Here is a 26127-nt window from a genome sequence, read left to right as displayed (position 1 = left end):
TTTCCAGTTCCTCAGCCAATTGCTCTGAGGTTAGAAGCATTTTGGCTGATCCAAGGCCTCACTCAAGTGGGGAATACTGGTTGGTTTTTAAACAAAATTTGAATAATGAGATAAAAGGTATTCTGTTTCTCATTGTATGTTGTTTCCCTTCTTAAAGTAAATCCATTTCATAGTTGCTTTACCTATGTAAATTAGGTTATAAAAATACATCCACAGTGAGACCAAGATAGTATGAAGGGGTCTTACAAGTTGAGTGCTGTAGTAGACTCTTCATTGGAGAAATGGACTTGCAAATCTCGTCAGCAAGGGCATGTTGAGTCAGTTCAGTCGCTCAGTCGTGTCTGACGCTTTGCGACCCCATGGAGTGCAGCCCTCGAGGCCTCCCTGTCCATCACCATCTCCTGGAGCTTGCTCAAACTCATTTCCTTTGAATCAGTGATGCCATCCAACCATCTCATCCTCTGTTATCCACTTCTCCTCCTGCCTTCAATCTTTCCCAGCATACAAGTCTTTCCTAGTGAGTCAGCTCTTTGCATCGTGTGGCCAAAGTATTGGAACTTCAGCTTCAGCATCAGTCTTTCCAATGCATATTCAGGACGGATTTCGTTTGAGTTGATTTGGTTTGATTTCCTCGCTGTCCACAGGACTCCCAAGAGTCTTCTCCAGCACCACAGTTTGAAAGCATCAGTTCTTTGGCGCTCAGCCTTCTTTATGGTCCCACTCTTACATCCGTACATGGCTACTGGGAAAACCATAGCTTTGACTCTTTGGACACTCATCGTTTAAGTGACGTCTCTGCTTTTTAATATGCTGGTCTAGGTTTGTCATAGCCTTTTTTCCAAGGAGGATATTTGATAATTGAGAATTCACCAGGAAGACAGCATAGTCAAACTATTCAACCAAAGGGAAAATTTGAGTGTGTGTTACACAGAGGGAATATACACTCAGTCCTGAGAAATATCCCTCCTTCTTCAACAGCCACCTTTCAGTACCTGAAACTGAACTTTCTGTTGGGATTTTATTGGGTTGTCCGAAACATTTGCTCAGGCTTTTCCATAGCATCTAATGGAAAAACCCAAACGAGCTTTCTGGCTAGCCCAATGCCCCTTTCCTAGGTCATTCCATTCACTTGTTGCTAATGTTGTCTTGTGTTTCTCTCAGACCTTTCCAGGGTCTTTCCTTATCAGTCTTTTTTTCCTACAGTATTGTGTAAAGTTTCAGGTGAACAGCAATGTGATTCAGTTTGATGGATGTCTGGATAGACAGATAGATGAATGGATATCCATCCTTGGTTATTACAAGATATTGATTAAAGCTAGTTTCCTCTGCTATACACTAAGATCTTTTGCTTATATAGCTTATATATAGCTGGGTGTGTATGTTAATCCCAAACGTGCAGTTCCTACCACTTCGTATCCCCTTTGGTAACGATACGTTTGTTTTTTGTGTTAGTCCATTTCTATTTTGTAGATAAGTTCATTTGTAGTATTTTTAAGATTGCATGTATCAGGGGCTTCCCTGAGAGCTCCGTTGTTAAAGAATCCACCTGCAATGCTGGAGACCCCAGTTCGATTCCTGAGTCTGGAAGATCCCCTGGAGAAGGGAATGGCTGCCCACTCTGGTGTCCTAGCCTGGAACATTCCATGGAGTGTGTAGTCCGTGGGATTGCATGTATAGGTGATATCATACATTTGTTTTTTTCTGACTGACTTCACCTAGTATGATCATCTCTGCATCGATCCATGTTGCTGCAAGTGGCCTTATTTCATTCTTTTTCATGGCTGAGTAGTATTCCGCTGTATGTATGGACCGTATCTTCTTTCCATTCTCCTAAGGCAATAGAAATAAAGGTGAAAATAAACAAATGGGACCTCATCAAACTTATAAGCTTTTGCACAGCACAGGAAGCCTTAAACTGTCCTCTTAACCAAGTTCCAAGGTTCCCATTGAAAAGCAACATTGGAAAGCCTGGGAATATTTCTGGACACAATTAATATTACATGAGTTAGTTGGAATGACTAAGTTTTGATAGAGATGAAGAGAATGTCTGTTTTTTTTTTTAAATATATATTTAGTTGTTAGCGTTTTATGGACAAATAACAAACCAGATTAATTCTTAGCTGCCCCTACATAGTATCCAGTTGTAAATACTAGGAAGCCCAGCAACCAGCCATGCTTGTCTTGCAGTTGAGGGTGAAATAGTGTATTTAATAGTGAGCTTCCCTGGTGGCTCAGCTGGTGAAGAATCCACTGCAATATGGGAGACCTGGGTTCGATCCCTGGGTTGGGAAGATCCCCTGGAGAAGGGAATGGCTACCCACTCCAGTATTGTGGCCTGGAGAATTGCATGGACTGTATAGTTCATGGGGTAGCAAAGAGTCGGGCACGACTGAGCAGCTTTCACTTAGATTTAGTGTGTCTAAGCAGATCAGCATATTTGGAATTTGTGCACTTTGTGAGAAACTATCAGAATTACGTTTCACATTTTGTAACATTGAGTTATGTAAATCATCTTGATTTCTTAAATACAATTTGTAGTGCCGTGAATACCGTATAAACACAAAATCGGTGTGGGCTTCCCTGGGGGCTTAGTGGTAAAGAACCCAACTGCCATTGCAGGAATCGGGGGCTTTGATCCTCTGGGACTGAAAGATCCCCTGAAGGAGGAAATGACAGCCCACTCCAGTTTGCTTGCTTCTGAAATCCTATAGACAGAGAAGCATGGTGGGCTACAGTCCATTGAGACACAAAAAGTCACACACAGCAACGGAGAATGCAGTCAGACACACACGCTTGCACACACACACACACACACACACACATATATTTCATGCACGTTTCCTAAACATACTGTGATGGCACAAAAATATGACTTTCCTAATAAGTTTTAAAATACTTGGGTTAAAAATGAATTGTAGCTCACAAATGAAATAAAGCTGTCTGTAAGTTTTCAAAATATCTGTCAAAACCCACTCTTATATCATTTTCCCTCAGCTTTTATCACGTTAGTTGGGTCATTGCATGTATATCAGAAATTCGGTTGAGTAAGGGCCTCCATCATTTTCCCAGCATGATTGCAGCTATGATATATTTTTTGCCTTGCGTTTCTCTTTAGCCTCTGAGTACCCAATAAACACTAGATAAATAATGGACAAGCACTGAATACACAGACTGAACAGATAAACGTTCATCACCTTCACGCAGAGATATTCACCAACAACATTTGCAGTCAGAGCATATAGGCGTTCTTTTTCGTCTGCATAATCTTTCTTTCTATTGATGTGTAGTTGATTTATAGGAGAAGGCAATGGCACCCCCACTCCAGTACTCTTGCCTGGAGAATCCCAGGGACAGAGGGGCCTGGTGGGCTGCAGTCCATGGGGTCACGAAGAGTCGGACACGACTGAGCAACTTCCCTTTCACTTTTCACTTTCATGCATTGGAGGAGGAAATGGAAACCCACTCCAGCGTTCTTGCTTGGAGAATCTCAGGGACAGGGGAGCCTGGTGGGCTGCCATCTATGGGGTCACAAAGAGTTGGACACGACTGAGTGACTTCACTTTCACTTTTTACGTTCATGCATTGGAGAAGGAAATGGCAACCCACTGCAGTATTCTTACCTGGAGAATCTCAGGGACGGGGGAGCCTGGTGGGCTGCCATCTCTGGGGTCGCACAGAGTCGGACACGACTGAAGCGACTCAGCAGCAGCAGCAGCAGTTGATATAGTGTTGTTTTAGTTTCTGCTGTACAGCAGTGTGATTCAGTTATACATACATGCTCTTTTCTACGATGGTGTCTCAGAGGATATTGAATAGAGTTCACTGTTCTCTGTGGTCTGCGGTAGGCTCGTGCTCATCCATCCTGTGTATAATAATTTGCATCTAGGAATCCCAAACTCCCACCTGACCCCTCGCTCCACCCTGTCCCCCATAGCAGCCGCAAGACTGTTCTCTGCCTGGGAGTCACTTTCTGTTTCATTGGTGACATATTTCGGATTTCACATGTGATATCCGAGGATATTTGTCTTCCTCTGTTTGACTGACTTCACTTAGTATGAAAATCTTTAGGTTCATCAATGTTGCTATAAATGGCATGATTTCATTCCTTTTACGTGGTTGCATAATATTCCTCTGTGTGTGTGTGTGTGTGTGTGTGTGTGTGAACTCACTGCATCATCATCTTTTTAACGTTTTTATTGTAAGATATTTGCTTTACCATAATATACAACATCTTCTTTATACATTCATTTGTGGATGGGCACGTAAGCTGTTTGCATCGTGAATACTATTATCTGTGTAATCCAGAGAGAGTCTAGGTAGACCAGTTATCCACTTTCCCTATGGCATTCTTCCACTTATCAACAGACACTTCTCCTTACTTGCTCTCTGTCGGTGAAACACAAACAAATGGCAGGATCTGTGACATCACATTTGTAGCGTAGAGTTTTATGTAAATCATCTTCATGTCTTAAATACAATTTGTAGTGTCATGAAGTACGTATAAGTGTGAAATGTATACGAGCTCTCCAAGAAGCACGATGCTTTCAAAAGCACATCATCCAGTTAGTTTCTCAAGCTGTGCTGTTCAAACTGAGATGTACTCTTCTCAACTTTACAGCTGAGAAATGCGAGGCTTTCCTGCACATTCAAAGCCAAAGCTGACTGCCTCTGTGTGTGTGTATGTGTGCGTGTTCGCACACCTTTGTGCAGCTGTGTCTCTTCGTGAACCCATGGACTGCAGCCTGCCAGGCTCCTCTGTCCATGGGACTCTCCAGGCAAGAATACTGGAGTGGGTTGCCATTTCCTCCTCCAGGGCATCGTCCCGACACAGAGGTCGAACCCAAATCTCCTGCATTGGCAGGTGGATTCTTTACCATTAGCGCCATCTGGAAAGCCCCCTACTGCGTGACTCCAGTACAAAGTATTAACATGCTCCTGACCTGGGAGCAGAAACCCGTCATAGAAAGTGCTCGGTTCTATCACCGTAACTCACTCAATGCAGTTTACTGACTTGAAAGAACTAAGACCATTAGGAGGAACTTGACAAGGGACTCGAGTTGGTGGTGGATAAGAGATTAAATGTCTGTGGTTGATTCCTGCATAAAGGGATGGACCACAGAGGTTATGGAGTCAGTCTCCGGGTGGCGCTGTGCTCCACGATATGATAGTAAGGTTTGAAGTGAGGCTGTATGTACCGGAGGAAGGGACCTTACAGGATGCTGGCAGTCGTATAAAGGGCGTCCTAGGAAGAGATGGATTTCCAAGGTCCCAGGTAGCTCAGCTGGTAAAGTATCCGCCTGCAATGCAGGAGACCCCGGTTTGATTCCTGGGTCAGGAAGGTCCCCTGGAGAAGGGGTAGGCTACCCACACCAGTAGGCTTTCTGGTGGCTCAGCTGGTAAAGAATCCGCCTGCAATGCAGGAGACCCTGGTTTGATTCCTGGGTCAGGAAGGTCCTCTGGAGAAGGGTTAGGCTACCCACATCAGTGGGTTTCCTGGTGGCTCCGCTGGTACAGAATCCACCTGCAATGCAGGAGACCTGGGTCAGATCCCTGGGTTGGGAAGATCCCCTGGAGAAGGGAATGGCTACCCACTTCAGTATTCTTGCCTGGAGAATTCATTCCATGGACTGTATAGACCATCGGGTCACAAAGTGTTGGACAAGACTGAGTGACTTTCGGTTTCACCTCCAGGAAGAGATGGGGTGTGTACGAAGATGGATGTGTACAAAGAGAGATGGAGATGCAAGGGGTATCCCAGGGGACAGTCAAGTGGAATGTGGTAGATTTGTTGGCTAGAGGGCATGTGTCAAGCATGGGCAGCAATGTACAGGTGGACCACAGTGGATGGCCCTGGACATCCCACTAATACATTTGACTTTCACACACGCTTGCTGTGTTGTGTGTATACGTGTGTATGTTGGTGTACAATGGCTGAAAAAGCAGTTATACATGGGAAGAAAAGCCAGTTATTTAAAATTAAGTGTGAAAATCACTTATAGCCACCTTCTTAATATTAGTCACTCAGTCGTGTCTGACTCTTTGTAACCCCATGGACTGTAGCCCACCAGGCTCCTCTGTCCATGGGATTCTCCAGGCAAGGATACTGGAGTGGGTTGCCATGCCCTCCTCCAGGGGAGTCTTCCCGACGCAGGGATTGAACCTGGGTCTCCCGCATTGCAGGCACATTTTTAACCATCAGAGCCACTAGGGAAGTCCCTTCCTAGGGACAAGCACTATGAACTATTTGATTTCCTTGCAGAGTTTTTATTTCACACACCCTTCTGTTTATGGTCATAAAAACGGGATCTATAAGACAAAGTATTCCGTTTTCTCTGACGACATCTTAGACGTGATTCTGTGTGTACACATAGAAATACTCTGTATAATTTTATATACGTGTACAGCCTCCTGTGTCATGGATTCAGCCAACAGAATTCATGCAGCAAATCTATTCATGGATTTTGAGATTGCTGCCATTGATGTCTGATTGTTGTTCAGTTGCTAATTTGTGATCAACTGTTCGCGACCCTGTGAAATGCAGCCTGCCTGGCTTCCCTGTCCTCCACTATCTCTCAAGTATGCTCAAATTTATGCCAGTTAATTTTCTGATGCTGTCCACATATCTTACATTCAAAATTATAATCGGTAGGTATATTCTTGGTCAATCAGTGGTTAAGACTCTGTGCTTCCGACGCAGGGGACTCAGGTTCAATCCCTGGTCAAGGAACTAAGATCCCACGTGCCATGAGGCTTGGCCCCCAAAAATAATATATATATTTTAAAAATTTTGAGCAGTAGCGCATTGCAAACCCTCGCATGGCTATTTCTGTACCAATAGAGATTTTTATAGAAAGCATTTGTGGAAACAGAACTGCTGAGTCAGAGGTTTTCAAGTGTTGATTTTCTTCTGTTTTGTCCTTTTGGATGCTTTGGGGAGCACCGTGATTATACTGATGGTGTAGAGATGGATTGGAAGCGGCAAGGTTGAGTGAGTGAATCACACCTCTTATCTTGGACACCGCGATGCACCCTTGAGGAGTGATGAAGTGTATGAGCTATTCAAGAGATCAAATCAAAATGATATGACAGCCAGCTGAATTTCTTGTTGTTTAGTCACTAAATCATGTCTGACTCTTGGCGACCGCATGGACTGTAGCATGCCAGGCTTCCCTGTCCTGCCCTCTCTCCTGGAGTTTCCACAAAGTCATGTCCGTAGAGTTGGTGATGCCATGCAACCATCTCATTCTTTGTCATCCCCTTCTCCTCCCGCCTTCAATCTTTCCCAGCATCAGGGCCTCGTCCAGTGAGTCAGTTCTTCACATCAGGTGGCTGAAGGACTGGAGCTTCAGCTTTAGCATCAGTCCTTCTAAAGGATATTCACGGTTGATTTCCTTTAGGATTGATTGGTCTGATCGCCTTGTTCCCCAAGGGACTCTCAAGAGTGTTCTCCAGCACCACATTTCAAAAGCATCTGTTTTTTGGTGCTCAGACTTCTTATCAACAAATCTGGAAAATATTCAAGGATGAGGTTTTAATTTAAGAAAAAAAAAAAAATCTTGTTGGCTCAAAAGGGATTTGGCTCCAGACTGGCTGTTGCCAAATTTTCATCATCATGAAATATGTTTATCAATGATCTTCACCTTTTGATCAGTGTTGTATAACAAATAAGAGTTTTATCGTTTTGTATCTTGTTTCCAAAATTTAATGAGTGTTAGTTTTGTGAATCCATATATTTTCAGCTAAAATACTCTAAGACATCTGTGCAGGCTCAGTGTAAATTGTCAGTCAGGGATGCTGCTGCTGAGTCGCTTCAGTCGTGTCTGACTCTGTGCGACCCCATAGAGGGCAGTCCACCAGGCTCCCCCGTCCCTGGGATTCTCCAGGCAAGAACACTGGAGTGGGTTGTGGTTTCCTTCGCCAGTGCATCAAAGTGAAAGTGAAGTTGCTCAATCGTGTCTGACTCTTAGCAACCGCATGGACTGCAGCCTACCAGGCTCCTCCGTCCATGGGATTTTCCAGGCAAGAGGACTGGAGTGGGGTGCCATTGCCTTCTCCACAGTCAGGGATAGAATATGCTTTATAAAAATGGTTCAAGGGATCCCACTGATACTGTCATGGGCCCCAAGTTCTGAAACACGGGCTGTAGAAATCATGTGTCCGTCATCACTCCCTTAGATTTATTCTCCCGACACTGTAAATTGCTGTGACTCTGTGCAATATTGAGGTGGCAATGGAATATCATAAAAGTAGCACTAGTTACGACTTGGGGCATTTTTAAGCAAAATGCAAACTAAAATCAGACACAATCCAAATAGCTTTGCCTATCCCGCCCGCAGAATTTAAATGTTTTTCCAGTTTTATCCCATTCTTTAGAACCTGTGCACTTTCGTTAAATCATAAATGAATCCAATGATAAAAATTCAGGGACTTCCCTGATGGTCCCGTGGCTAAGACCTCATGCTCCCTGGCCGGGTTCAACCCCTGGTCAGGGACCGAGGTTCCCCATGCCTCGACTAAGACCCCACAGGGACAAATAAAGAATTTTTTTTTTTTTAAAGAAGAAAACTTCAGTTTCACCTCGTAACAAACACACCCAGGCAATGATTTTCTGTAAGCATCAAAGAACAAAAACGGGCATTTATTGTCCTGCTTCGTATTTCTACCTTAGCTCTGATTCTTGTTATACAGATTTCTGTTCCAGCTCGTTTACATGACCTGAAGTAAACTGTGTGACTTTTCTCATTGAAATGTTTTCATTTACACATTTCCTTTTTGCTTTTAGTCCGTTGAATTAAATATTATGTGCACAAATAGAAAATTCTCTCTCAAATGCAAGCACCTTGAAAATGTAAATGCTTTTCTTCTATGTCCATTTAGTTGTCATCTTCTGTTTAATGATCATTAAAAAAAAATGCCTACTGTGCTTGCTGTTGCTCAGTTGCTCCGTCATGTCTGAGTCTTTGTGACCCCGTGGACTGCAGCACGCCAGGCTTCCCTGTCCTTCACTCTCTCCCAGAACTTGCTCAAACTCGTGTCCATTGAGTCAGTGATGCCATCCAACCATCTCATCCTCTGTCGTCCCCTTCTCCGCCCGCCCTCAATCTTTCGTGCTTAGGTAATGAATTATTTCTCAAGAGATGACATCATCTGTGGCATTAAAGTCATGTTGCAAACAACTGAAGTGTAGTTATTAATACATCTGACCCCACTGGGCTTCTTACGGCCAACTGAAAGTAGACAGAAAGCTGTGTGTTCTGGAACCAATGTTTTAAGCTCTTGCAGTTCAGTTGAATGAGGAACATTTTAGATCCTGGTTAGCCATCCTGAAACCCTCAACTTTCTGTTCCAGAGCAATATTTAGACCAAATACAGTGCACACAATACTCATTTCATTCACCGTGCAATGAGAGATGGGATCTAGGTTTTCTAAGCATCTTTTCCATGAATCACATTTTAAAATAAGCACCCAGCTACTTAGCACATCTCGTGTTTGTGTGTGTGTGTGTGTGTGTTATTCCTTTCAGCTTTGAATGAAATTCAGTATCAGTCTAGTCCCTGCTGCTGCTGCTGCTGCTGCTGCTGCTGCTGCTAAGTCGCTTCAGTCGTGTCCCATTCTTTGTGACCCCAGGGACTGCAGCTTACCAGGCTCCTCCATCCATGGGATTTTCCAGGCACGAGTACTGGAGTGGGGTGCCATTGCCTTCTCTGAATCTAGTCCCTAATCTGTCCAAATTCAAGTGACTTCTTTTATGCGTCTCTCTCCTTGTTCACTTGACGTTGGTGGTGGTGGGAGGGGGCCGGCTTACTGACTTACAAGCTTCACTTCAGAGACAGTAAATCTCAAAAACCAACGTTTCATCAGCTGAGATGCTTGGAGGATTTGGAGCCAGGAGTGTGTGTCCGTGAAAAGGAGCTATTTGTTTAAAATCACCGGGTTTGGCCAGTTGAGGGACTGGCTTCTGTGAATTCATCTCTAGCACGTTAGGGAAGTTGCGAGCTTATCTGGGAACCTGACCCCTTCGGACCCTCCGATCTTTGGTAAAGTGTGTGATTGTTCCCCGGTTGACAAGCTGCTGTCCTGTTGCTCAGACAGTCGCACGCCAGGAAACCGCCGCCCATGCTCTGTCTGGATTATATCAAGCACTGCAATTTGTTTTGCTCTGTTTCTAGAATTTTTGATGTGAAACATTTCTAAAGTCTGTCTTTGATTTGTGAAACATTGTTGCCTCTGCTTTATGTTTTGGTTTCTTGGCCACAAGACTGGTGGGATCTTACCTCCCTGTCCAGGGATCGAACCTGCACTCCCCACCCCCTGCTTTGAAAGGTGAAAGTGAAAGTGAAGTCGCTCAGTCGTGTCTGACTCTTTGCGACCCCATGGACTTTAGCCCACCAGGCTCCTCCGTCCATGGGATTTTCCAGTCAAGAGTGCTGGAGTGGATTGCCATTTCCTCCTCCAGGGGATCTTCTCGACCCAGGGATTGAACCCGGGTCTCCCGCATTGCAGACAGACACTTTACCGTCTGAGCCACCAGGGAAGCTGAAGTTGTAGCAACTGGACCACCAGGAAAATCCATCAAACACTGTATTTTGACAGTTAGACTAGGAAAGCAGTATGCTTTCACAGGGAATATAAAATCACTTGCGTTAATTCTGGTCCTGCTGCGGGAACTCAGAAGCACTGAAAAGAACAAACAAAATGGGAGAAGAATGGGGGAAGGGATAGTTAGGGAGTCTGGGATGGACATGGACACACTGCTGTGTTTAACATGGAGAACCAGCAAGGACCTGCTGGACAGCACAGGGAACTCTGCTCAATGTCATGTGGCAGGCTGGATGGGAGGGGAGTTTGGGGCAGAACGGATACATCTATATGTATGGCTGAGTCCCTTTGCTGTGCACCTGAAACTATCATAACGCTTTTAATTGGTTATACTCCAGTACAAAATAAAAGGTGAATAAAGAGTGAAAAAAGCCATCCCTGGTTGTAGCAGTAAATGAAAATTCCATGTCAGACGCTATGGAAACACCAGCTTCAAAACACTCCTTCATACCTTTGCTGGCGTTCAGAGACACATGGAAAGCTGCTTCCTGCAGACCTTCCAGCGTCAAACCTTTCCATGGGATGCTTTTAGAAGTAGGATTTGCCAGGGTGTGAAATGTTAATGGTCCCTCCTATCGCAGAGGTTATTGGACAGCCACGTTCTGCAGGAGAGACGGTCATGTTTCACTGTGAAGCGAGGGTCTCTGATTTCCTAAAGACTCGTGGTTTACCATCCATTGCAGATTGTCAGGCTTATAGCCAGAAAATAACTGAGGAGGTCCTTCCCTGAGAGCAAAGTGTAGGAGAGAGGTGGATGGAGGAAGGATGGGTTAAAACCAGGACAGTTCTGCCAGAAAATTCCTGGGGCCTTTAGGAAGGAATCACCTCTTAGCTGAATGGAGGGAGAGAGGCTTTCTCTTTATGGTTATTATCCGGTACCCAAACCATCATTATCAACCGGTTTCATCCATAAAGCCGGCTGAAAGAGGCTTCCCCCACACCCACCTGAGCAAAGTGGGACTCATTTTATGAGAAGGCATGTGAAATGCCCTGTGTAGGGAGAGGGTATTCCAGGACATTCTCAGGCAGGAAAGACTAATTAGTAATTGCCAATTACATAAGGGAGCGCCTGGTAATGTCTGAACACTCCCATCCTCTCACTCAACTCAAAGCCACCCCCATGAACTCTCGAGGGGAGTGGATTTGTGTGACGTTCCCTAAATGTGCATCCTGGCAGTTGGCATCCTTGTATGTACTCAGGCAAGGAGGTTGGGAGTCCAGATGATTGCAATTTCAGAGCAACAATGGCCAAAAAAAAAAAAAAAGAACACATTCTTGCGGCTTTTATTTGAGCCAGACCATTCATTCCCAATCCCCTCCTGGTTCACACACCCCATGGCTCATAAGTACTCAGGCAGACTATGGAACTGAAACTATGGAAAGGCAACCTCATTTCTCAGTTAGTGAAAGATCTCATCCTTCACGGTTTTGTTTTAGGTTTTGAGAAGCTGGTTCAGTTTCAGTTCAGTCGTTCAGTCGTGTCCAACTCTTTGTGACTCCATGAATCGCAGCACGCCAGGCCTCCCTGTCCATCACCAACTCCCAGAGTTAACTCAAATTCACGGCCATCGAGTCAGTGATGCCATCCAGCCATCTCATCCTCTGTCGTCCCCTTCTCCTCCTGACCCCAATCCCTCCCAGCATCAGAGTCTTTTCCACTGAGTCAACTCTTTGCATGAGGTGGCCAAAGTACTGGAGCTTCAGCTTTAGCATCATTCCTTCCAAAGAACACCCAGGGCTGATCTCCTTCAGAATGGACTGGTTGGACCTCCTTGCAGTCCAAGGGACTCTCAAGAGTCTTCTCCAACATACTCTGAGGGTTTCTTGGGTTTCTGCCAGCTTTGCTTCTGTGCTCAGTTGATCAGTCATGTCTGACTCTTTGGGACCCCATAGATGGTACTGCACCAGGCTCCTCTGTCCAGGGGATTTCCCTGATAAGAATTTCCCTGGAGTGGGTTGGGTTGCCATTCCCTTCTCCATGGGATCTTCAGACCCAGGGATCAAACCCATGTCTCCCGCTTGTCAGGTGAACTCTTAACCACTGAACCACCTGGGAAGCCCTCCAGGTTTTCTTAAGGATGTCTTTGAAGGCGTTGGTTCTCATTTCTGTTATTTTCAGTCCCAAATAGCTTGTCTTCAGGTAAACACTGTGCTTGCTGGCCATGCTTATTTAATAAGCAGTCCCTGAAATATGTGACTGTCATAACCCTTGCAATTAAGAGGAAAATAGAGGGGAAAAAGCGGAAACAGTGGCAGACTTCCTCTTCTTGGGTCTAAAATCACTGGGGATGGTGACTGCAGCCATGGCTTTAGAAGATGCTTGCTAAGAAGGAAGGCTATGACAAACTTCACCAGTGTATTAAAAAGCAGAGATATCACTTTGCCAACAAAGGTCCATGTAGTCAAAGCTATGTTTTTTCCAGTAGCCATGTACAGACGTGAAGAGTTGGACCATAAAGAAGGCTGAGCGCCAAAGAATTGATGCTTTTGAACTGCAGAGTGGGAAAAGACCCTTAAGAGTCCTTGGTTAGCAAGGAGATCAAACCAGTCAGTCCCTAAAGGAAAGCAACCCTGAATATTCATTGGAAGGACTGATGCTGAAACTGAAGCTCCAATACTTTGGCCACCTGATGGGAAGCACTTAACTCATTGGAAAAGACCCTGATGGTGGGAAAGATTGAGGACAGGAGGAGAAGGGGGTGACAGAGGGTGAGATGGTTGGATGGCATCACCAACTCGATGGACATGAACTTGGGCAAACTCTGGAAGATAGTGAAGGACAGGGAAGCCTGGGGTGCTACAGTCCATGGGGTCGCAAAGAGTCGGACACAATTTAGTAAATGAACAGCAACCACACAGAGGAGATGTATTGATATTTCGTGTAGGGTCATGTAAGGGTGGGAAGTAGGGTGGAGAAAAACTTTTTATGACTCTTTTCTTCCCCCCAGAAGGCTTACTCAAGACAGATTTGCATGTAAAGTTGGATTAAAGTTTGTGCTAGTATTTAAGCTCGGCGGACGCTTCATAAAATATTCATAGTTTTAAATCTGAGCGAGAGAGCATCTGTCTGTCCCACAGGAAGACTTCAAGCATCAGAGGAAAGCAGAGGCTCCAGGTCAAGATATTTCTGCAGTGTGAACCCGAAAGGGCATGTGATCTCAAAAATCAAAAAAATAATCACTTTGCCACAATGAATGCCCAGATGGTCTTCTTTGCAGCTTTTAGGGTGGCATTTAGGGTTTGATTCCTTAGCTTACACTTTTTAAAATTAAAACTAAAAACTAAAATCCTCCCAGTTTTTAAAAGAAAGTATCACAGTCCGTGCTATTTTGGGGGGACAGTTGGGGAGATTTGAATATGCATTTCCTTTTGGCCGAGATTAAAAAATTGTTAAGTTTCTGCATGTAACTGTAATATCTTTTTTAATATAGAAAAAGAGACATAGATGCGTTCCAAACTATTTAAAAGTGGCATGTCCCGATGGTTCTAATTTCCTTTGAAATTTGTGAGTTGAATGGAGTTAAATAAAATGTTAATGAGGAAGTCAGTGGGCGAAAGGTAGCCTATACTCTTGTTATAACAGTGCACACAATCTCATACACTGATGACACACAGACTTTTCGCCCTGAAAAATTAGTTTGTTTTTCTTTTTCCTGAAGTTTTTTTTGTTGTTGTTTTTTGTTTGTTTGTTTGTCTGTTTCCAAGGAAAACCTAGATACACACAGGAGTAATGACTTGGATCTAGTAAAATGAATGTTTAATCGCTAAGTCGTGTCTGAATCTTTGTAACTTCAGGGACTGTAGCCCTCCAGGCTCCTCTGTCCTTGGGATTTCCCCGGCAAGAATACTGGCATGGGTTACTATTTCCTTTTCCAGGAAGTCTTCATAACCTAGGGATTGTATCAGCATCTCTTGCATTGCTGGTGGACTCTTTACCGCTAGCCTATAAAATGTATAGGATTCTGATACTGTCATGTATTGTGAATATTTCAGATTCGCTGTGCCTCATACAAAGCCCCAGTGAGACATTTCCTTATACTGTCAAAAGAAACAGGGCTTCCCTGATAGCTCAGTTGGTAAAGAATCCGCCTGCAATGCTAGAGACTCCGGTTCGATTCCTGGGTCGGGAAGATCCGCTGGAGAAGGGATAGGCTACCCACTATCGGGTTTTCCTTATGGCTCAGCTGGTAAAGAATCCGCCTGCAATGTGGGAGACCTGGGTTCAATCCCTGAGTTGGGACGATCCCCCGGAGAAGAAGGGAATGGCTACCCACTCCAGTATTCTTGGGCTTCCCTGGTGGCTCAGCTGGTAAAGAATCCACCTGCAATGCAGGAGACCTGGGTTCGATCCCTGGGTCGAGAAGATCTGCTGGGAAAGGGATAGGCTACCCACTCAAGTATTCCAGCCTGGAGAATTCCACGGACTGTGTAGTCCAAGGGGTTGCAAAGAGTCGGACACGACTGAGCGACTTTCGCTTTCTTTTCAAAAGAAAGAAAAACCATCGTAACTATCGTTTATATCATATAACCCTTTCTGCCATGAAAAGGTGCTATTCTATTGCTTCTGTGTCCAGGGAGGAGAAGCAGACAAGGAACAAGGTGCCCCATGAAATACCTTTCCAAGTAGCAGCGACGCTGCGGCTGTGTACTCTGTACGTGACGACCCCCAAATCTCCTGTCTTCCTCTGCAGGCTTTCTGAGCACCGGCGATCAGGCGGCCAAAGGCAACTACGGGCTCCTGGATCAGATCCAAGCCTTGCGCTGGATCGAGGAGAACGTCGGGGCCTTCGGTGGGGATCCCAAGAGAGTCACCATCTTCGGCTCGGGTGCGGGCGCCTCCTGCGTCAGCCTCTTGACCTTGTCTCACTATTCAGAAGGTAAGAAGAGCTTCCCCACGCTGGGCAGGGGACCCCTGGGACCAAGAGCTGAACCTCTCTGTGAACTCCATAGAGTTCTTTTTTTATATTGATATAATTTCATTTTATTATATACATGCTGCTAACCCAGTTCAGTGGTGTCCGACTCTGTGCGGCCCTATGGACTGCAGCCCACCAGGCTCCTCTGTCCATGGGATTCTCTAGGCAAGAATACTGGAGTGGGTTGCCATTTCTTTCTCCAATTATTTATATATATAATATACAATCAAAATAATGGAAAGCAGTGATTTTTCCAAAGAAATTCTCCAGTTGGCCTTCGGTCCTACCCTTTGATTCCAATCTGTCACACCTATTTTGGTGGGGTGTTTTTTGCAGTTTTTTATTTTTAAATTGCTTTACAATGTTGTGTTGGTCCCTGCCATACATCAGCGTGAGTCAGCCCCAGGTACACTCTGTGGGATAGCCTGGAAGCATGGGATCCTACAGCTTTGTTGCTGCTATTGCTGTTCCATCAGCAAGTCGTGTCCGACTCTTATCGAGCCTATGGACCGCTGCACACCAGGCTTCCCTGTCCATCACCAACTCCCAGAGTTTGCTCAGACTCATGTCCATTGAGTCGGGAAGCCACCCAGCCGTCTCATCCTCTGTGGCGTAGACTTGACCACATGTCAAATAGACAGCAGGGAGGAATTTGCCAACTGACACAGGGAACTCACAGCACCGTATTCTGTGATTAATCTAGAGGGATGGGGTGGGGTAGGAGATTACAGGGGGCTTCAGGTGGGTGAAAGTGAAAGAAAGTGAAGTCTCTCAGTCGTGTCCAACTCTTTGGGGACCCCGTGGACTGCCCTTACCAGGCTCCTCCATCCATGGGATTCTCCAGGCAAGAATACTGCAGTGGGCGGCCATTTCCTCTTCCAAGGGATCTTCCCGACCCAGGGGTTGAACTCGGGTCTCCCACACTGTAGGCACATGCTTTGCCATCTGAGCCACCAGGGAAGTCGTGTGTGGGGACATGTATATATACCTTTGGAGTTCTTATTCAAGACACATGCAGACGGAACCGTGGTGCCTCTTGAAACCTCCACAGAAAATGCCCCAAAGGACTTCCCTGGTGGTGCAGTGGTTAAGGCGGCACACAACCAGTGCAGGAAGCCCGGGATTTCAGATCTAGATCCGGCATGCCGTAACTAAGACCCAGTGAAGTGAAAACGTGTTAGTCACTCAGTCATGTCCGACTCTTTGCCACCCCATGGACTGTAGCCTGCCAGGCTTCTCCATCCCTGGGATTCTCCAGGCAAGGATACTGGAGTGGGTTGTCATTCCCTTCTCCAGGGGATCTTCCCCACCCAGGGATTGAACCCAGGTCCCTTGCGTTGCAGGCAGACTCTATACCAACAGAGTCTCCAGAGAAGACCACACGGCCACATAAATTAATTAATTTTTAAAAAAGGAGAAAATGACCCAAATGATGTGTATCTTCATCCTCTTCTAACCTGGCTTGCTTTCCGATTTTTCTCCTTGAGGTATAATTTTACATACACCATTATATGTATTTCCTGGAGAAGGAAAAGGCAACCCACTTCAGTATTCTTTCCTGAGAAGTCCCATGGACAGAGGAGCCTGGCTTCCATGGGCTCGCAAAGAATTGGAAATGACTCAGTGACTAACAGTTGCACTTGCAATATATATATTTAGTAATATGCATTTAAAATAATGATCACTTTCAACTGTACAAGGTAAGAATTCAACCTTTCGTATGTAGTGCAAAGCAACCACCACTGTATGTCCAATTAACATTCATCACCGTTGAGTTAAAAACCATTTTTCCTTCTCATCAGAATTTTAAGATCTGCTCTCTTGGCAACTTTTAAACATGCAGTACAGGCTTCCCTGGTGGCTCAGTGGTAACGAATCTGCCTGCCAGACCAGGAACCCAGCTTTGGGTCGGGAAAATCCCCTGGAGGAGGGCATAAGAATACCCACTCCAGTATTCTTGCCTGGAGAATCCCATGGACAGAGGAGCGTGGTGTGTTACAGCCCAGGGGGTCACAAAGAGTCGGACACAGCTTAGAGACCAAAAAACAACAACTAGTATTATTAGCAATGTTAACAAGATTTTTTTTTTTTTTCACTTAAGACTTGTGACCGATAGCCGTTGCTTCTCATCACTGGAGGAAAATAACTTCTATAGAAATGCTTGCACCCTGGGTTTGCCTATCTGAGTTTATTTGGTCGACTTTAAATGTTATTAACTTCAGTTTTCAACTTGGAAGAAGAAGTGTGAGAGGGAATTAGTATGTGGATCATGGTTGCAGAGTGGCACCCCACTCCAGTACTCTTGCCTGGAAAACCCCATGGATGGAGGAGCCTGGTGGGCTGCAGACCATGGGGTCGCGAAGAGTCGGGCACGACTTGAGCGACTTCCCTTTCACTTTTCACTTTCATGCATTGGAGAAGGAAATGGCAGCCCACTCCAGTATTCTTTCCTGGAGAATCCCAGGGATGGGGGAGCCTGGTGGGCTGCCGTCCATGGGGTCGCACAGAGTCGGACACGACTGAAGCGACTTAGCAGCAGCAGCAGCAGCAGGTTTCATCATAAACACAGTTTGCAGCCATATGCTTATAGACTTAAGTCTTTGTTGCAAACTTAACTCAAGGTGATTCCCTCTGGTCCTTTGTTGCTGGACAGATAAGAGAGTCTTGAAATAGAAATGAACAGGGGTTGGATGCAGGAGGTCTGGAAGTGGTGTAATAACTTCGGGACACTTCCTTCAAAAACGAAACATAGAGAACAGCAATATAAAAAGGTGCATCCCTGGGATAACTTTTGCAAGTTCAGATGGACGTTGGCAATCGTAATCTGAATCTTCAAGGTCTTGTTATATTTCCTCCGGTGTCCACTTGTTGGTTTAAGAATTTCACCATATCTATGTGAACTATGTATATCAAAACCACCTGAACTTTAAAGGAATTATTATTTTTTAAAGAGTCTAGCACGGTCTTTCTTTAAAAACATGTAGTTCTCTTTAAAAATATGTATCTTTCTTTATTAATATGTGCTGTTTACTTGCTAGGTCATGTCTGATTCTTTGGCGACCCCATCGACTGTAGCCCCCTGGGCTCCTCTGTCCATGGGATTTCCCAGGCAAGAGTACTGGAGAGGGTTGCCGTTCTTGCCTGGGAATCTTTGTGACCCAGGGGTAAAACCTGACTCTCTTATAGCTCCTGCGCTGACTACTAGGTTTCTTTTACAAATACGTGTCTTTGTTTATAAAGACTTTTTTTTGAAGATATAGCGGGAGAAATAAATTCGGAGACTGGAGTTGACATACACACACTACTCTAAATAAAATGGGTAACTAATTAGCAACCTAGTGTACAGCATGGGGAATCCTACCTAAGACTCTGTAGCGACCTACATGGGAGAAGTCTTAAAAAGAGTGGACGTATGTATATGCATAGCTGATTCGCTTTGCTGGCGTCTTAAAACTGACGCAACATTGGACATCTAGCGTACTCCAATAAAATTTCTTTAATGAAAAAAAAAGTACCATATAAACGTGCTAAAAAAAAAAAAAAAAAAGAGGGTGAAGTATCATTGTGCTGTGTGACAGCAAGCATTTTTTTTTTTCCGCTACCTGCACTGCTGTGGACAATTTTCTGCACTGATGACTTCATCAGAAATGTGTGATTGGTGATGATTTTTAAGCCTTCTGAAGTCTGAATTTCTTTTTTTCTTCATATATATATATATATATTTTATTGAAGTATAGTTGACTTACAATGTACAGGTGTACAGCAAGGTGATTCAACTATACATACACACGTGTGTCTGTGTTTATCATTTTCCATTATACGTTATCACGGCATATTGACTACAGTTCCGTAAACCTTGGTGACTTGTTGTTTATCTGGTTTTCTTTTTTCCTACTTAGAAATCTAGCATTCTATCCATACTAAGTCAAACAAATGAAATCTGAATGTCTTGATTCTTTATTTAAAAAAATGACTGTGGAGGAGTTGAATGAAAGGCTTACATTTTATATTAACCTTTTATTCAAAAAGATTAAAAAAATGAGTACTTTAGATCCTTGGTGATAACAATTCCTATACCGTTTCAGAAGATAATTATACTTTCCCACTTGTCAGTGGCTGTCATTTTACAGTTCTCGATTTACAGAATAGTCAGGTCCAACTTCAGGAGTAATCAAACAGCTGTCAGCCCAAACGAATGGAGGGAGAGTGTTAATTCCTTAAATCAATAGATCAGAAGTGATTATGGGAGTGCCTTGCATGGGTCATTTCTACAAAGCAGCTCTCCAGTTACAGTCCAGCAGTACAGAATCAGGACTTACCAGTCAAAATACAGCCAGACTGCTGACCTTGGCATTCCGCTTCTAGTGGCAGCGCTTAATAGAATCAAGGTGCAGAAGGGAAAAGGGTGTTCTCCTGCAAACGTCCACCACAGCAGTCTCATGGCAAAGAATGAAGCAAAAAGCTACAAGACTGAAAAGATCAGAATGTTATAAGAAACATGTACATTTACTCCAAGGGATGACAATTTGCTTCAACACTTGTGCTTAAAATATGCATTAGACCCACTGTGAAGGGGTCACTCAGCAAACCATCACCTTGACCGGGTGCCACTTGACCCTGTTGTGGACAAGGATGCCATTCCAGGCACTTCTCAGACCCTGATGGAGCAGGGAGAGTTTCTTAATGATGACGTCCAGTATACTATCCAGGTATCAGGCACAATCGGATAAGACTGTTTGCTGGGGAAAGACTGAAGGCAAAAGGTGAAGCGGGTGGCAGAGAGTCAGATGGTTGGATGGCATCATGAACGTGAATTTGAGCAAACTATGGGAGACTCTGAAGGACAGGGAAGCCTGGCGTGCTGCAGTCCATGGGGTGGCAAAGAGTTGGACCTGACTTAGCAACCGAACAACAACAAAAACTAACCATGTTTAGACCAGTGGGGTAAAGAACACCAAGAAGGAATGATACTGAAAATATTAAAGTAACTCCCATTTTATAGTATGAGTTATAGGTGACATTTTCTTCAGTTTTTTTTTTTTGAGTTTTATTACAGGTTATATTAATATCACTTTCTTGACAAACCAATGTCTATATGTACACCGCTATCTCAGTCACGGCCAACAGTTGTGAGAGAGAGAGAGAGAGAGAGGAAAAAAAAAAAAAAACATTCCTTCTAGCAGCATTTTCGGACAAGGTGATGGGACCCTACTCCAGTATGCTTGCCTGGAAAATCCAGGACAGAGGAGCCTGGTGGGCTGCAGTCCATGGGGTCGTGAAGAGTCAGACACGACTGAGCGACTTCACTTTCACTTTTCACTTTCATGCATTGGAGAAGGAAATGGAAACCCACTCCAGTGTTCTTGCCTGGAGAATCCCAGGGACGGGGGAGCCTGCTGGGCTGCTGTCTATGGGGTCGCACAGGGTCGGACACGACTGAAGCTACTTAGCAGCAGCAGCAGCAGCAGCAGCAGCAGCAGCATTTTTCCTAATTCTGGTTGTTTTGATTTATGACTGTCTTTATTAGGTCAAATATGGACCTTGTTTCCCTGAGGTCCTTTAAGGCCGAGGTCCCCCAGCCTTTCTTGGCACCAAGGACCAGTTTTGTGGAAGACAGTCTTTCCACGGACCAGAGGCTGGGGGATGGTTGTGGAATAAATCAAGAGCATTCATTACATTTACGGTGTATTTTATTCCTATTTTTACTGCATCAGATCCACCTCAGATCATCAGGCGTTAGATCCCAGAGGTCGAGGACCCCTGCTTTAGGACATTTACCTCGAGAAGCAAACGCACAAGTCAGTAGCTGCCCGTTTCCAGTGGAATGATAAACGCTGGGAAATTGGCCATCAAATGAGCTTGATGGTGTGTTGGGCAAAGCCAGATTTGTTTCACATTTCAGTCTTGTGTGGGCAGCCCGCCAACCTTTAGAATCGCATTTTTCCCATGGCAGTGATATTTCCTTCATCTTTGCTTGCACGTAGGACCTTCAACTAGGACAAGACTTGAGCTGGTGGACTCTCAGGTGAATGCCTTTTTCTCCCAGCAGGTCATGAGACACTGTGACTACATCCTGCGGGGGTTCAGGGCAAAGGCAGGAAGAGATAAGGACTAGAATACTGTGATCTTACAGCCCTTCATCTCTTGTACTGGAGTAGTCAAAAGTTCACTTTACCGGAGACTTCCCTGGTGGTCCACTCATTAAGACTTCTCCTTGCAATGCAGGGGGTGTGAGTTTTATATCTGATCAGGGAACTAAGATCCCACATGTCTCTCAGCAAGAAAGAAAACAGAAGCAACACTGTAGCAAATTCAACCAAGACTTTCCCCAGGGACTCAGACAGTAAAGAATCTTCCTGCAATGTAGGAGACCCAGGTTTGATCTCTGGCTTGGGAAGATCCCCTGGAGAAGGGAATGGCAACCCATTCCAGGATTCTTGCCTGGAGAACCCCATGGACAGAGGAGCCTGGCGGGCTACAGTCCATGGGGTCACAGAGAGTTGAACATGACTGAGTGACTAACACTTTCACTTAAAAGTGGTCCACACCAAAAAAAAAACAAACAAAAAAACCATTTTTTAAAAATACTTTTATCTCTAGACATTCACGTACTAGACTGATCGGATCTTAAATTTTTTTTTTTTAATTTTAGTTTTTTATTTTTTAAATTTTAAAATCTTTAATTCTTACATGCATTCCCAAACATGAACCCCCCTCCCACCTCCCTCCCCATAACATCTTTCTGGGTCATCCCCATGCACCAGCCCCAAGCATGCTGCATCCTGCGTCAGACATAGACTGGCGATTCAATTCACATGATAGTATACATGTTAGAATGTGATTCTCCCAAATCATCCCACCCTCTCCCTCTCCCTCTGAATCCAAAAGTCCGTTATACACATCTGTGTCTCTTTCCCTGTCTTGCATACAGGGTCGTCATTGCCATCTTCCTAAATTCCATATATATGTGTTAGTATACTGTATTGGTGTTTTTCTTTCTGGCTTACTTCACTCTGTATAATCGGCTCCAGCACTGTTTATAATAGCCAGGACATGGAAACAACCTAGATGTCCATCAGCAGATGAATGGACAAGAAAGCTGTGGTACATATACACAATGGAGTATTACTCAGCCGTTAAAAAGAATTCATTTGAATCAGTTCTGATGAGATGGATGAAACTGGAGCCGGATCTTAAATTTTAAGCTACACAGAATTTTACTTGTGAAACAGCCTAAAAGTTTTAAAACCATTTCTCACCAAATGACATGTTTGAAACATAGCAGGATAAGTTGTACCAAAGTCTGGGTTTTGAATGGATGCCATTTTGAGATTAATGACTTTTTTTTTTTTTTTTGAAAAGAAAGTATGTTTTAGTGGGGGCATTCGAGTGAAGGTTTCTTTAGGAATAGCTAATGTAATGGATTTATTTTAATTGCAGTTTTTTAGCACCTTCAGTGTATGGAGTGTGGGAATTAAAATGCATTCCAGAATGTTATGCTCTGAACCTGATATGGATGGAATCCCCCCATCCCCTCCGCCCAATAAAGTGGTACTTGGTTTTGCCAGGAAGGCAAAACGGCCTTTGACCTCTTATGACCACAAAGCACGTTTTAGGGGATGGCGGGGGTGTGACTACTCTGAGAAGCTTTGTTTATAACATCAGGATGGAGCCGTATTGCACACAGTCAGGGAAGAGGAGAGGGACTGTATCTTTTATGACCACTGCTGCCAGAGTGTAAAGGCAGTTTCATTTTCCTAAACTGTGGTGTGTGTGCAAGGGAGCATCCTTCAAGTCCAGCGAGAGGGGGAGGGGAAGGCCCAAGAACCAGAGAGATAGGAGAGAGAGATGCTGAAAGGGCTGCAATGCTCCTGAATCCAGAAACTCACATGCCCGCGCGGGACAGTCAGAGCCTTCTTTGCCAGGTGGAAGGCTGCCCTTCTGTGTCTTGGGTTTTAATCTGCATGTCCGCCGTTTCGCCCCTGCAGGTCTCTTCCAGAAGGCCATCATCCAGAGTGGGACCGCCTTGTCCAGCTGGGCCGTCAACTATCAGCCCGCCAAGTACACTCGGATCCTGGCAGACAAAGTGGGCTGCAACATGCTGGACACCACGGACATGGTGGAGTGCCTGCGGAACAAGAACTACCGGGAGCTCATCCAGCAGACCATCACCCCGGCCACGTACCACATCTCCTTTGGGCCCGTCATCGATGGGGACGTCATCCCCGACGACCCCCAGATCCTCATGGAGCAGGGCGAGTTCCTTAACTATGACATCATGCTGGGCGTCAACCAGGGCGAGGGGCTGAAGTTCGTCGACGGCATCGTGGACCACGAAGACGGCGTGACGCCCAATGACTTCGACTTCTCCGTGTCCAACTTTGTGGACAACTTGTACGGGTACCCGGAGGGCAAAGACACCCTGCGGGAGACCATCAAGTTCATGTACACGGACTGGGCGGACAAGGAGAACCCTGAGACACGCCGCAAGACGCTGGTGGCCCTGTTCACGGACCACCAGTGGGTCGCCCCTGCCGTGGCCACCGCAGACCTGCACGCCCAGTATGGCTCGCCCACCTACTTCTACGCCTTCTACCACCACTGCCAAAGCGAGATGAAGCCCAGCTGGGCGGACTCGGCCCACGGCGACGAGGTCCCCTACGTCTTCGGCATCCCCATGATCGGTCCCACTGAGCTCTTCAGCTGCAACTTCTCCAAGAACGATGTGATGCTGAGCGCGGTAGTCATGACATACTGGACCAACTTTGCCAAGACCGGGTACGTTCTCCTCCCCGCCATCACGCTATTGCCTGTCTGGTTCCTCCTTGTGCGTGCGTTTTCTCCACCCAGCTTCACCACGGTCCACAGGCACGCCCGCACCTGCCCACCCGGTAATGAGAATAGCCATTTCCACCACCCTGCCTCCAACAGAGAGGGAGACCTCAGTTCTTCTTTACCCCTGAGTCCTTCTCTGTGAGGCCTTTTTTTTTTTTTTTTAATTGTGGTTCTTCCTGCTGTGTTGAAAATTCTCCATTTGGTCCATGCTGGGGTAGGAGCTAAACATTCTGGGGCTATTCTGTGGAATATCAGCCTGGAGGTTCAAATCTCAGTTTGGACCTTGTCCGGTGGGGGCTTTAGATACACTTGCCTATTCCGCTCAGAGTTTAGTTGGAGTTTCAAAGGTAGGTACGACTCTGTCTTGTTCGGGATTCAGACATACTTGGTTGCTCCATCCAAAGTTGAGTTGGAGTTTTAAATCCAGTTAAGGCCTTGTCTTATCGGAGATTTGGACATACTTGGCTATTTTATCGAACGTTAACCTGGAGTTTCCAATCTACACAGGATCTTGAGGTGTCTGGTCAATAATAGGGTTATCAAAATATATGTACCCCAGGGAAATTGTCTTTACTGCATAGCCAAGGAGTGAAATAAATCTGATAATGAATATATAGAAATGCTGTTAGTGTATATCGTATAGAAATATATTACATATGTGTTAGCACATATAATGGTGCCTATAGTGAAAGTCACTCAGCCGTGTCCTACTCTTTGCGACCCCATGGACTGTAACCCGCCAGGCTCCCGTCTCTGTGGGATTCTCCAGGCCAGAATACTGGAGTGGGTAGCCGTTCCCTTCTCTTGCAGATCTTTGCAGCCCATGGATTGAACCCAGGCCTCCCGCATTGCAGGTGGATTCTTTACCGTCTGAGCCACACTCATCTCATAAGTGTAGAGAAATCCTGTTTGTGTATATATAAGATATATATATATATATACACACCCATATACGTTATGGGTACTCACATAACATTCTCCATATGAGTTATGGGATTTATTTATACATGTTTACAAATATATTGTATTTATATATAAATATTTATACCTGTATTTCATATAGATATACACATATATTTGCAAATATATTTATTTCATGTATATATAAGTATACACTTTAATACTCCTTTCTGTTGGTTTCCAAACTCGTTAGTGCTAATGGTCTGCTGGGAGAGCTGATAATTTGAAAGGCTTTTGGTAGCCATTTCTGGATTTGTGGACTGACCAGTTTTTCAAAGGCTAACTAACCATCCCCAGGTTAGATACTTGAAATGTTTTTTAACTATCGCTATGTGGTTACTCCTTGGAAGGAAAGTTATGACCAACCTAGGTAGCATATTGAAAAGCAGAGACATTACTTTGCCAACAAAGGGCCGTCTAGTCAAGGATATGGTCATGTATGGATATTAGAGTTGGACTGTGAAGAAAGCTGAACGCCGAAGAATTGATGCTTTTGAACTGTGGTGTTGGAGAAGACTCTTGAGAGTCCCTTGGACAGCAAGGAGATCCAACCAGTCCATTCTAAAGGAGATGAGCCCTGGGTGTTCTTTGGAAGGAATGATGCTGAAGCTGAAACTCCAGTACTTTGGCCACCTCATGCAAAGAGTTGACTCATTGGAAAAGACTCTGATGCTCGGAGGGATTGGGGGCAGGAGGAGAAGGGGACGACAGAGAGTGAGACGGCTGGATGGCATGACTGACTCGATGGACGTGAGTCTTGAGTGAACTCTGGGAGTTGGTGATGGACAGGGAGGCCTGGTGCAGTGCGATTGATGG

At 45.0% G+C, this 26127-nt stretch overlaps 1 protein-coding gene across 1 annotated transcript in view; it reads left to right on the top strand.

The window, feature by feature from the left end:
- The window catches only part of LOC138930122 (neuroligin-4, X-linked), a 399630-nt gene that overhangs the window by 358080 nt on the left and 15423 nt on the right, over positions 1–26127 (top strand). The window contains exons 6-7 of the mRNA XM_070289688.1: positions 15292–15477; positions 23505–24294. Coding sequence (XP_070145789.1) covers positions 15292–15477; positions 23505–24294 — 976 coding nt within the window. The remainder of the gene's footprint in view (positions 1–15291; positions 15478–23504; positions 24295–26127) is intronic.

Source organism: Ovis canadensis, chromosome X, assembly GCF_042477335.2.
Source record: "Ovis canadensis isolate MfBH-ARS-UI-01 breed Bighorn chromosome X, ARS-UI_OviCan_v2, whole genome shotgun sequence".
Classification (NCBI taxonomy): domain Eukaryota; kingdom Metazoa; phylum Chordata; class Mammalia; order Artiodactyla; family Bovidae; genus Ovis; species Ovis canadensis.
The sequence above is the reverse complement of the archived record's forward strand: the minus strand, read 5'-3'. Positions and strand labels throughout refer to the sequence as shown.